At 40.8% G+C, this 12,773-nt stretch overlaps 1 protein-coding gene across 13 annotated transcripts in view; it reads right to left on the bottom strand.

The window, feature by feature from the left end:
* Nucleotides 1–6,571, bottom strand: part of impdh1b (IMP (inosine 5'-monophosphate) dehydrogenase 1b) — a 13,753-nt gene extending 7,182 nt beyond the window's left edge. For 4 of the 13 annotated variants that reach the window (XM_035678283.1, XM_035678331.1, XM_035678300.1 and 1 more), the window contains exons 1-4: nucleotides 6,294–6,433; nucleotides 4,451–4,549; nucleotides 4,212–4,292; nucleotides 882–930 (exon numbers count right to left, since the gene is read on the bottom strand). In XM_035678283.1, coding sequence (XP_035534176.1) covers nucleotides 882–930; nucleotides 4,212–4,292; nucleotides 4,451–4,549; nucleotides 6,294–6,298 — 234 coding nt within the window. In that variant the 5' untranslated portion in view covers nucleotides 6,299–6,433. Of the gene's footprint in view, nucleotides 1–881; nucleotides 931–4,044; nucleotides 4,142–4,211; nucleotides 4,293–4,450; nucleotides 4,550–6,293 lie in introns of those variants that run through there. The other 9 variants (XM_035678358.1, XM_035678376.1, XM_035678385.1 and 6 more) reach the window with 6 other exon arrangements.
* Nucleotides 6,572–12,773: the final 6,202 nt, after the last annotated feature.

Here is a 12,773-nt window from a genome sequence, read left to right as displayed (position 1 = left end):
CACACACACACACACTCAGGCCCTCTTCATGTTTTGCACACCTTACACAAAAGCTAGAAAGTATATTACAAATTTCTGCGGAATCTACTGAGTTGCTGTGGGCACATGAACTATTCCTTTCAAAGCTGTGACTGAGGCCAAATGTGGAAGCATTTGTTACTCAAGCTTGAATGGGCCCACTATCCAGTGAAAAACTAGGGCAAGGACCAAGACTCGGTGGAGACAACTAACCCATGACAACATGGCGAGGCAGACAAGCATCTCGCACAGCAACGACGGCTCTCTTTAACTCTGAAGGCAATAAGCGGAGATTAGAGATATCAATTAAACTAAAACCCTCTCAGATGGAAAAAACCAGAAGAGAGGGATTTCACCTAAACCCACGAGATTAACTCTCCCGTCATCTGCTGAGAGGGGTGGATGAGCGACCGACCAGACACAAATGTAAACACAAGGGGTGAGGGAGCAGCCAGTGGGTGACCACATCGGGCAAAAATAGCTTGGCGGCAGGGAGAGAAGAAATGATGCAGACGGGTTTAAAAACAGGCAAAACAAGGCTACTTTTGTAAAAGCTGCGATTATAAAATGTGGTTGAATCTGGAGCTGAGAGGTTTCTTTCACTGTAATAAGGCTGATGGTTTAGGAAGTGGCTCTGCCAAGAATGGACTATGTGCTGACACTGCCACGTCGTACGTACATCATCATGGAAAGGGTGTGTGTGTGTAAGAAACTCAAGAAATTATTGGCTTGTTCTTCAAAATACCCAGCAATGCCTCAGCTCAGATGTGACAGTGAAGTGCAACAATCCTCTGAAACAACAGCAGACCTTCCATGGCCTTTTAGCACTCTCAAGTACGTCCTTCACACATATCGGTACTCACCACTTCGTCTGAGGTAAAGTCGATGAAGCCCGGTAAAATCAGGAAATCACTGAAAAACATAAACAAAATGCAAAGAATGCAACTTAGGAGAGCTGCCAGGTTTAAAGCATTCACACATACACTGCATTAAAAACACCAGGCACTGTTCCTCGTGTTTAAACCAACATGAATTACCAATATTTGTAATAAATTCTCTCCAAGCAAAGCAGAAGAGTGAAAATGTTTCCTACATTATGAAAAGCTCAAAGTAAACAAAAGGCAATTAATCGTGGGCACTAGTAAACAAGATCGTGTTTTAAAAGAATAACTGGGTAAAAGCAGATGGGATCACATCAATAGCAGAAAAACTTCAATGAACCTTTCAATTAAATATTTATTAGACATTTATTTAGTCTGTCTAGTCTGATCTTTCTACTCATTTCCTTCTGTTAAACATTTCGACAAAGGACAACGTCACAGCCTGCAACCTCTTGTTGGATACTCTTTTATGTCTCTTAATGTTTCCAGGAATATTTCCAAGTGCTACAGTGGCTGAGTACAGACACCGAGAGCAGCTGGGTGCGTCCCGTACTTGGTAAAAAAAAAAAAGCTACAGTTGACCTCTATTCAGCTCTTGGCCTGTATAAACACAATGAAGAGGTAGAAGTAGGCGTCAGGCGAGCAAGAGCTAGACACAGGAATGGTGTGTTTGTTTTTAAACCCGAAATCTGTATGTATTTTGTGGCTTTTGCTTATGGGTGTGAAAACAGGCAGGGAACAGACGGAGGAATAAGGGAACCATTGTGCGTCTTGTGGATGGAGGAAAGTGGAGCGGAAAGCAACGCGCAAGAGTGTGTGAAACAGGTGAGCAACACAGGTGGGAATAACAGTCTAAATAAGAATGGGAGCTGAGACAGAAGGTAGAGGGCTGACCCGCTAACAGACCGCTGCTGCCGGCGTGGGTGGGGGAAATGGAAGAGTCTGAAATAGTCCCACTGGATGGGACAGTTCAAGGGAGGAGTCCTGCTTGTTTTTCCCCTCTTCACTTTAGAGTCCAAACTCCCACCATCATCAATGTTGGTACGAACAGAAAGCCCGGCAGACATCTGCTAGCATTCAACAGCAGCCACAAACCTCAGCTCCAGCACACAGGCTGCACCTAGTGACGGTCAGCGCTGCAGAGCTCATTACGTTGGCTTTGAATTGTAAAGAAAACACTGGCTTGGTGATGGCTTATTATGGTTTTCATTTGAATGTTAAATGTAGACAAATGCATGATGCTAAGCAGGAGTGTTTCAAAGTACAACCAAACTGCTTCCCCCTGCTTTTACAGATGCCCATCGTTGTCCTTGCTCGGGCATATAAAAAAAACAAAAAAAAAACGTACATCATAGTATTCCCACATCCAAAAAACATCATCCCTCTGAGGGGCATGGCACCCAGCCTTTTGTAAATGTAGCAGCAAGTTTAACAGGGTGAATGTCAATGAGTGACATCTGTATGCATGACTCACTTTATTTATTCTGAACGGAAAGTGACACAGACAGAAGACTATTATTACACTGCAGCAGTTGACATCAGGGTTTTATTTGCTACGGTAGCTCTGTCGTAAGTGCAACAACGAGCAGAAATGTACGCTCTTATTCCAGCCATCTGTGGTTTACATTCAATTATTATTTAACAGGCTTTGGGTTTGCCAAGTAACTCACCCTGTAAAAAGATAGTTTTAAGTTTTATGGTCATTAAATGGTACAGTCTGTGTTTGCTGAGAAGGCGGCACAAGGGACGCTTTTAACCTTGATTACTTTTGGAGATATTTTACAGTGTCTGTGTTTGAAATACAGTTCAACACTATATTGTACTGCCTCATAATGTGGAGTTAACAGCTATGAAACCTTATCATTCACCCAACTCTGTCTATAGTCAGACAAAAACACTTTTACACCTTCACTTTCTAGCGCATTCCAGTGAGTGTTGACAGAAATATGGAGATCAAAAGTAGATTTAATTACAGTAATAGTGTTAGCAATTACACCCAGGGCATGATTTGTGCAGCTGGTTGAAGGTCACAATACTGCAGGAAGCGGTTTTTCTCTCACAAAAAGGTGTTTTCTGTCTTCCCGTGTCTGTATCTCACTCTACGTGGGTGAATTACTTTCTTTTTCCTCCAGCTAAAATATAAAAAGAAACTGAAATGACTGTGTTTTTTAGATTTAGTACCTGCCAAGTGCATTGGTAGGAGTGAATAAGTGTAAATAATGAAACAGTTGATAATAAAATCTAGCTTTAGAAGTAGAAACCTTAACACTATTATGTTGAGTAATAAGGGGTTGAGAAGGAGGCTTGACAAGAGTGATGCACACTCTTTCACCATCAAACCAACTCCTCCTGCAATTCACATGATGCCATCACGTGGGAAAACTTTCCTTTGGTCGTGATGCACTTAATTACAGTGTGGAGAGGTTATTCAATCACACGCGGACACCATTACGGTTTCTATTCAATTAGCTTCTTGAGGAGTTCGACATTTAGAGTAAATAACTGGTGGATTTGCAGCCAATAAAACCTTCCAAGTAAGCTTGAATTGCTTCAATCGAAATGTAGTTTTGTCATGCAGACGATGATGTAGTATAGACAATTATAGACATTAACTAATGGTCTTTCAGGGAACGCTGAGAGGGGATTTTAAGCATTGATTTTAGTGGTTGTTAGGACCTGAGGCAAAGAGGTAAAGCACTGTGATGAATTTAGAAGAGCGTTTTAGAAGATAAAATGGCATGCTCCTCAGTGTCCAACAACCACTGCAACTGAGTTGCACAGAGCTTTGCTTCATGTTATTTATGATTACGAAAATAAGACAGTGATTAGATGGATTAGTAAAGAAAATAATTTCAGTCAAAATGCATGATGTGTTCAATTACGAAGCATTTGTCACCAGAATGCTTACCAGAGATGCGGGAGGTTAAGAAAGAGGTGAAGAATTAGTGCTCAGTTAGTCATTTTATCACAGCAAAGTATTTGTCAGAAAGGGCATGAGCTGTCCTGTAATGAATGCTGCATTCACAGGACAGGTCGTGCACTTTGATGATTAGTTGAAGTTAATAATGCAGTTATGTCTGCAGGAAGCAAATTTGAACCCCATGACCAAGATCAGGTTGAGCATTCCAACAAGCCGTTCATTTACCTCCTGCACTTTCATGATATCAGATTGAGATTTTGGCATGGTTGGTTTCAGCTGAAGTAAAGTTGCTTTAATCATTTGCTTCCCCCTCATGAATTCACTATTTGGAGAGACAGAGGATTCGTAATAGCACAGTTTCAAAACAGTTTGAATAGGACTGTTTTACTCACTTGTAAGTCAACCCATCTCCTTTAGAGCATAGCTCTTCAGCCGTATGACCATCGGAGACAACGCACTGTTGGTCAGATCTGCTGATTCAAAATGTGTCCATTACAAAGCACTGCTACGTACACTTGACCCATTATTGCGCGCAGGTGAGGTTTTAAAATTAGGAGACCTTACTTTGAATTCATTTCATTACTTTACGAAGATTTTCAGAAAACAAATCAAAGTTCATTACGTGACTTACTTGTATGTGAGGCCATCTCCAATCGAGAAGAGCTGCTGAGCTGAGAGTCCATCTTCAGGGACGTAGCCTGTGCCACCGCTGATTAAGTAATCCGCCATGCTGCCAAAAGACAAGGACAGGCAACTTCAATCGACTGTGCATCCCGAGAAACAGACACAGATGTTTACCTCAGCACAATGATGCTCTGCAATCACACTACACATCCACTTTAGTGACCTTCTCCCAGGAAGACATAACCATAGCAACATCAACATTTTCCCCACTGGCAGGTCAGTGCGCCTGCGCGGCAGGTGCACGATGCAATCGTTTCATCTGCTTGCACAATCCATCCATTAATAACGCAATAATAAGCCTTGCAACAACACTGCACACATTTAATAAGAGCTTTTACGACCCCTGCATCGACGTTACAGCAGGTAAATCTAGCGTTAATAGACATTAGATAACACAATACGTGTACGTCGCTGCAAGAAACCCTGTGGTTTTGTTCTGGGAGAGAGAAACGGAGCAGATTTTCTGTCTCTGCACTCAAATATTAAGACAGTTCGCGTTTAAAAACACAAACCGAGCGACAGTGCAGCAGCAGAATATGGCCGAGTGACCCACTAACATTTAACTGAACCATTAAAACTTTCCATTTTAAAAACCATAAATACATATCGATACAATGTGAACGAATAGTCATCGATACGCTGTCCTCAATATGTCTTATCATCTCTACGGTGGAGTGGTTCAGTCCGATTACTGGCCCGGTGACCTACATTACATTATCAGTCGCTACTAGCTAGCAAAACATGATTTGCTTGGAGGAATACAGTGGATAAATTAACAAAAGAAGTTGAGATTTTATGATAGTAACTTATATTTTTGAGTGTTTAATATATGCCGAATATTAGAGTGGCTCCTTTTACACACTATATGATCTGAAAAAAATTTTCTACAGCATGCAACGCCTTTAGAGACCAAAGGCAACACTATTTTGACAGAGTTTTAAAGCGAGTTTGGTGTCGCCTCAGGCGTAGGTCGGGCTTAATGCCAACAACACCCATGTGCCTGCAGGTCGGTATAACTGTATCTAACATTGTCAGGAACGGTGATGTCAGGTGATGCACACCAAGTAAACCAGCAATGCTAGAGTTCAAGTTAAATTAAATAAACACGTTTCTAATTTACAACTAGGTTAGTTTAACTATTAGCGTTAAACGAGACTAGGTTAAGAAAAGCTGTATTGTTGGCAAACCGTTACCAACCAGCTAGCCAATATGTCTGGTACTTAACAAGCATCCAGTGATGTTAAATGATACATTAACAGGCGAGTTAGGTGAAACACTACGTAAAGCATTAGTCAATGTTTTCTCAAGCACAGACATAACCCAGTTTACACGCTTTGCCTCATTTTAAATCGTCACTCGTGTCTCCATAGCGATGGCTTAAAGATGCATGATGCAGCTAATGGCACGATGCAATTCAACGATAACGCATCAAAATGTACACTAGCATAAACAAGAAGGTGAAGCAGCCTACCCCCGACTGCAGGCCGTGTCAATACCCCTCTAAAACAGAGCTCAGCTACATGAAACTGAACTTTTTTTATTTATTTTTTTAGCAAACCAGACATGAGCTGTGTTCAGACATGTGGGGAGCCCCCGTTAGCATTTAGCATTAGCGGCTTGCTGATTTTGCCTTGACATACGGAAAACGCTCGCAACGCTTTACAGCAAGATACAGCACCCTGAAAGCGACAACAGAGTGTTTTGAGCTATGTTAGCTCTCCAGCTACCCTTAAACTCAAAACATATCTCCCTCCCTCCTTCCCTCAGACAGAGCAACGCTAGCTAGCTACCTCATTGAGCTGATGCCCACGTTGACCAAAGGGAAGCAACTTTCCAGCTGTGACTCTACAAGTCAGGCTCTTTTTAAGGGAGAAAAAGAAAACAAAGCGATGCACAGTAATTCCTTCTACCTCGATGAATGCACTGCTCGTCCGTGGCTCCGAGATGTAAAAGTAGGGGCTCAGCAGTAAAGTGAATCACAAGTGATTGCCTGTCGCAGCAGACAGTGCGTGTTGCTGTTATGTACTAGCAGCGGCGGCGTCACATCCCCTCTCCTCACAGAGGCGTGTTTAACCCTCCGCTTGTTGCTGCTGCTGCTGTGAAATCAGGATCAATGGGGGAACCAAAGGGGTTAATTGTGCAGGAGTAGTTCACGTGGAAGTGTCACTATTGAAATGTTGGCAGACCGGTTTATCAGAGCCACCAGTTCATTACAACGCAGTGTCAATAGGTCATGCGTAGTGCACCAGCTGGGTATATTAACAGTTAAAAGGACTCTCATAGTTTATTTTAGCGTTGTGTCAATTTAGTAATCCCTTAGTATGTGTACTTGATTGGTTCTAAATGCTTCCTTATCCTTCCACTATATTTAAAATGTAAATATGGTGCATGCATTGTCACATATATAACTTTAATTATTATCATTAACAGTACATGCATGTGTAGTTAGAATAAGTCCACCAAAATGCTGTTTACGTGTTAATAATAGTCTGATATTATAATGTATAACACTGACTGGGGTCATATTACTTTATATACTTAAAGTACATTCTGTTGTTAATACTTAGGTACTTTGACTTGAGTAACATTTTAAATGCAAAACTTTTATACTGTGGTGTTGCTAATTTTAGTTAACCACTAACCACTTTCCTTAATCACTGTGCTTTAGTCAGTAGTTCTGTAAAGACAAATACTTAAAGTAAAAAGTGTGAGAGAGATCCGATTTTATTTTTTTTAAATTATTTGTATGTACTATAAGACATTCTCATGTGTTTTTTGTTGAACATATCCGATGGTGCGGACACATTATTGCCAGAGTTAGGTGCATGTACAGGGTTGAATGGTTATCCGTGACAGTACATGTGCATGACTTCTAAGACTTTGCAGTATGAAATCACACCATCAGAACACAATGCCTATAGGTGAATTGATTGCCTACCCAAAATCAAATCTTCCATGCCTTAATTTTCCTTAACTTACAGAAACGTTATGCTGAATTTAAGCAGTGCTGTCTCAATTGTGGTCACATGTAAATCATCCAAACTGGATTAAGTGTGCTGAAAAGACAGCACCAACCTCATTTCTATTCACATGATCAATTGCAAGAACTGCGGAGCCACATATAAAAGACCGTAGCTCAGGCTGACTTAATGAAAATACTAGCTTCTCACATGTCATTCATTATTGTTATTTAAAGTAATATAAAATCTTGATGTGGATCAAATTCTGTCTCTTTTTTGTTCTTAAGTAGATAAAACTACTGTTACTACTGTTGATGTTGTTTACAGGGAAACTAGAGCAGACAAAGCAGTTCTATTTTAGGCTTTACCAAGAATACATAGGGTCACTGAGGAGAATAATAACGGTTAAAATTAGAACACATCTTCTCAAAACTTATTTCATTAGTTACCGTGAAATCTAATATGTTTTATTTATCGTCTTTTAAGAATAATACAAAACTACACAATCATGCTTACAGTAAATAAATATTGACACTGACTTTGCTTTCTGAATAAAACTGCGCACACACACACAGACACTGTCTCTTTTCAGCATTGCAGAGCGCACACGTGCACACTTGCAATACTTGACAGAATGTCATCGTGCTGCTCTTGTCATCGAGTTGTCAGCGGCACCAACAGATGTCATGACAGACAATCGCCGTTGCTTTCTCAACTAAAAATATGAGTCAGGATCTTTTATCACCTCTTTTACAGCTTCATGGAGCAGAAGATCAGAATACAATCTTTCACTACCAATAAAGGTTTAGTCATATATGCTGCCAAAAAAGGAGGGAGAAATTTGTCCTTTTAACCACATCAAGAGCTATTTTTACTTTAATTTCCGGCAACTAAGTCCACTAGTCTTCTTCCACAAGTGCAATCACCTTAAATCATCTTGCATAATCTCTTGAATTTGTAACAGGGCTGTTGAAAACAACTGCATATCCCTCAGTCAGAGGTTAGGGATTATGATTCAGAGTTGGGGTTTACCATCACTTTCAATATGTCAGCCACATTTTGACATAAGAGCATGTTTGTTTAAGTTGAACCTGCAGCGTTTTGTCTTTGTTTGTGTAACCTTAGTACTAGTCATGGGGGTGGCATTTCCGGTCATATTGTAGTATGAGTTGTACAGTATATCAGTTATTTCTTGCAGAGATTACATTACAGTTCAGATATTGAATTCAATAGAGAATCATGTGGTCTTCCCTGTAACCCAATATGCTTCACATTCCTCTCTACTTCTATATTAATCTTAGGTTCCTAGATGTGTCTGCCAAGGTGACTCAGGGGGATCTGTTTTCCCACTCTGTGTTTGTGTCAAATTAAATGTGGGTCATTGCAGATAGGGGTCAGTGGTTCCTTTATTCACTGTAGCTATTCTGAGCAGTTGATTCAGCCTTGTTTATCCTCCCTGCAGCATGCTCGCTCCTGCCTTGATGTTTCATCACAGAATTGTCGGTGCGCACACAAGGGGCAGAGGGCCACGTTAAAAATAGCACCTGACAACTTAAGATGAGCCTTTTTCTTTTGTTTGTTTTAGCATCTGCTCATAAGCCAAAAGTATTATATACAGGGCCTTCAAACAACTCAAAAGTTAAGTGTATCATCCAGAGCAAGGGATTTACTTACCTAAAAGGCATTTGCAAACTGATCTAAATGCAAGTGTGTGTGGAAGTGTAAACTGACCCGACGGCATGAAGGTAATTTACATGCATGGCCTTTTGAATGCACAGCCAGTGAAAGCTAGAGGGCTGACATCACATTGTCATTTTATTTCACACTGGATATTGGCTCTGAGGCTTTAAATTATTGTGGCATTCTTCTATTAATGCAGAGTAAATTTTTACTCTTGCTTTTGCACCTGAACATGTATAATTGTAGGACCAAGACTGATCCTATATCTTTAAACTCTGGAAAATGTTTGACCTTTTAATAAATTTTTTGTAGGACTCTCACACTTGCTGGTAGGAAATTAATTTTACAGCAGACAAATAGCTACAAAATCCATTTCTGACACATTCTGTGAAGATAATAAACCAGACGTATTTTAACCTCACTACTGCTTGAGGTATACCTAAAGGTGGTTCATTCTCCATATAATTTACCAGCAACTCACCTCTCTGGGCCTAAACCGGCCTGGATGCGTGTTGCACTGTATCTCTGGGCTGCAGTTTCATGTCCATGGGAGGTTTGCCGGACATAATGTTCACCTTCCCGAGGCGAAACATTGGTACGCGGGGGCTGAGTGTCTCCAACAATTCTCCGATAATCCACCTGCTGGCTCTCCCTCGCTCCATCTGCACCAAAGTGTTCATACCCATACCCCTCCATCGTCCACCCAAGGTCAGTCTCTGAATCCAGTGGCCGTTTCGCCTTGCTGGGCAGCTTTTCAACAGTTGCTTGCTTTTAAACAGAATTCCCAAAGTAAGTAAAAACATCCAACAGCTGAAGATTACATTTGGGTCAAAGCAGAAGGCTCCTCGTAACACTGAATTTGTATGAACTTCATAACCCAAGTTTGGTTAAAGTTAAGGAGGTTGATTTTTTAAACAAATGCCAACTCAGAATTTGTTTATGAATTCCAGTGTCCAGCTGCCTTCCAGACTAGATATGGAGCTACATAGGTGTTCCCACAGAGAGAAAGACGGAAGAAAAAAAAAAAAAGAGACCAGTGTCAGGCTACTCCGTCTGCCCCTGCACAGGATGCACCTGCCTACAAAAAGGCACCAGCCACCTCTAGGCGTGTCAATAGAGGGCGTCACCTAGGAGATTCTCCCACTGAGAGGGTGTCGCCGTGGAAATGATGCCAGCAGCAGAGCGTTGTTGTGGAGAGGCTGTTGTGCTGATGCCTTTCGAAATGTTGAAGGAGATTTTTCTGTCATGAACGGCAGAGGGTAATGGAAAGGCTAGATGCAGCCCTGTACTGTACTTATATGTAGGCTAGAGTAGTTATTGCCCTAAGCATTTCTCTACAAGTTGAATGGAGTGAGTGGCACTGTCCTGCTGAGTGCTCCCTATGTCTTGCTCCCCCTCTATGTATGGGTTAATCCTGCCCTCCATCAGTGGCACCACAGTGCTTTCACAAAGAGGATTTCAGAATTAGAATGAACAGCACTAGAGATGAGCTCCGCAAAGAGAGCAGCCCATTTTTACAGCAAGATCATCACTATGTTGTGTTATTTGTATTGGTCTCAGTGGGGCATATACTAAAACAAAATATATACAGCAAACATAGCATTTCTGGAAAAAAAAAGTATGCAGACCATAATTGAGCAAAACTGGGGCCAAACAAAGCAATTCCCTGTTAACAAAAGCAATTGTCTGACCACTGCACTTCCTAAAAAAGTCAGAGGCTGAGGTTAAACCCATAATCTAACACAACATCTGCTTTACCTTGACACTGATCAGTGAAGCTTGCACCAAAGTGTCAAGAATGTTACATAATCGCTCTTAGTGAAAGGATATTTCAAAAGAATGCCCCGTGGTCTGCAAGCATGTTTTTACACCACCCTTTTCAGATTGGTTCTTTATGGCACCAGCGTGCAAATCCATGCCTTTCGGGGGACGTATGTAAGGACAGTGTACAGTATGCAATGTACTGAATTTTGTTTTTGTGTGAAACAGTATAAATCAGTGGAAAGGATTTCCCCTCCACGCATATACCCATGTGGGCCGTTACTCTCCTCAAAGGGATCACCTCCAGGTGACTGACTGTTTGTGACAGTTGGTGAGACGTTAAGATGGAAAATCCTCTTAGCCGGTCCTCCGAGGCTCTACTATGTTCCCCACTTGCAACTCATCGTTAACACATGGTAACAGAAAACCCCTCACCCACACAACACAGATAAAACAGATTGTCTTTTAGTACTAAGGATACATTTTGAAAATACACATTTGTAATCTGAATGGACTGGCAAGATGAGTGTAGACCACTGCTGCTGTAATGTCGTAAAAATCAAGTATCTATGGCATTATATGGTGTCTCGTGCAAAAACTCTTAATTTCACATGCGCATGTCGTCAGGTCGTGCACAGTTCTTCCTCTCATTCAATTACATTTACCATAATGAACGTCATGTGCACAGTGTGGATACTCATTGACTGGCTGAGACAAATCAGAGTCATAAGGTTTAACACAAGGGTAACTATCGCAACAAAAGGGTACTCCTTGTGTGTGTGTGTGTGTGTGAGTGTAAATGACTGGCCACTGAAGATATCATCTATCGGATGATCTTGTAATTAATTTCATGTCACACTACTTTGACACACAGGCCCCCTTAAGCAATACACTAGAAGTGCAACTAAGCGACTGAAGTGAATGTGTCTCCTTTTCTCTCATTATATTCTGTAAGTAATCACAATTTCACTTTCTAAAGTGAAAGTGAAATTGTGTTCAGCTGTTATCAGTTTTATTTTACTGTAATTGCTGCAGTCTTTTTAAAATAAAAGATAAGTGCCTGCTGCTTTTAGAAATATATACTTTTTTTTTATTCTTTTCATAAATGGAAAAAGTGATGATTCAAGTCATTTTCACTAATTTTTATATTCAAAGGACTTTACAATATACAACAACATACGGCATCTTCCATCCAAAAGGACAGAAGTACAAGAAGTAGAATTTTACAGTATGTGGAGAAACAGTAACAATATTTAAGTAAAACACCACCCATTTAACACATCAAGATTTAGTTGTTAAAGTACTATGCAGCCTGTGAAAAAAAGTTGTATGATGTGTTCTGTGGCTGTGGTGGGAGCTTTCTTAGGTCAGAAAAAAAGTAAAAGGACAGCCTGAGTTCAAAGCAAAAAAAAAAAAAAACCCTGTGCGCTGTGTAAACCCTGTCACAGGCATTCACCATTACACACTACATATTATATATGGCAGCTTCATTACCTTCCCAGAGACCAACCAGTACCCCAGTGCTTGTGGTAATTGGATTCAACTCAATATACATAAACTAAAAATACCTAAACTAAAATCATACATTTCTCGAAACTAGATTTTGAGCCTATTGATGCAATAAGCAATACAGGCGTTTCCTTTGTTGCTATTTTCCTCAGCAGTGCAATTAATCAAATTACCATAACCCAGTAACATGCAGTGAAGCTGAGCCCACTTTGCCTGTGGTATTCCAGCCTTGGTTACAAACCGGGGATGAGGACTTGTGTTTAACGGGAGAGGAGAATGTAATGAAGCAACGCTGTCCAGTTGCATTAGGATCCAGTGTTAGATTCTAATGCAACAGGAAGTGTCTGCTGGAGTAGTAAC

Source organism: Morone saxatilis, unplaced genomic scaffold (genome assembly GCF_004916995.1).
Source record: "Morone saxatilis isolate NCDOM2014 unplaced genomic scaffold, NCSU_SB_2.0 Contig10, whole genome shotgun sequence".
NCBI classification, from domain to species: domain Eukaryota; kingdom Metazoa; phylum Chordata; class Actinopteri; family Moronidae; genus Morone; species Morone saxatilis.
The sequence above is the reverse complement of the archived record's forward strand: the minus strand, read 5'-3'. Positions and strand labels throughout refer to the sequence as shown.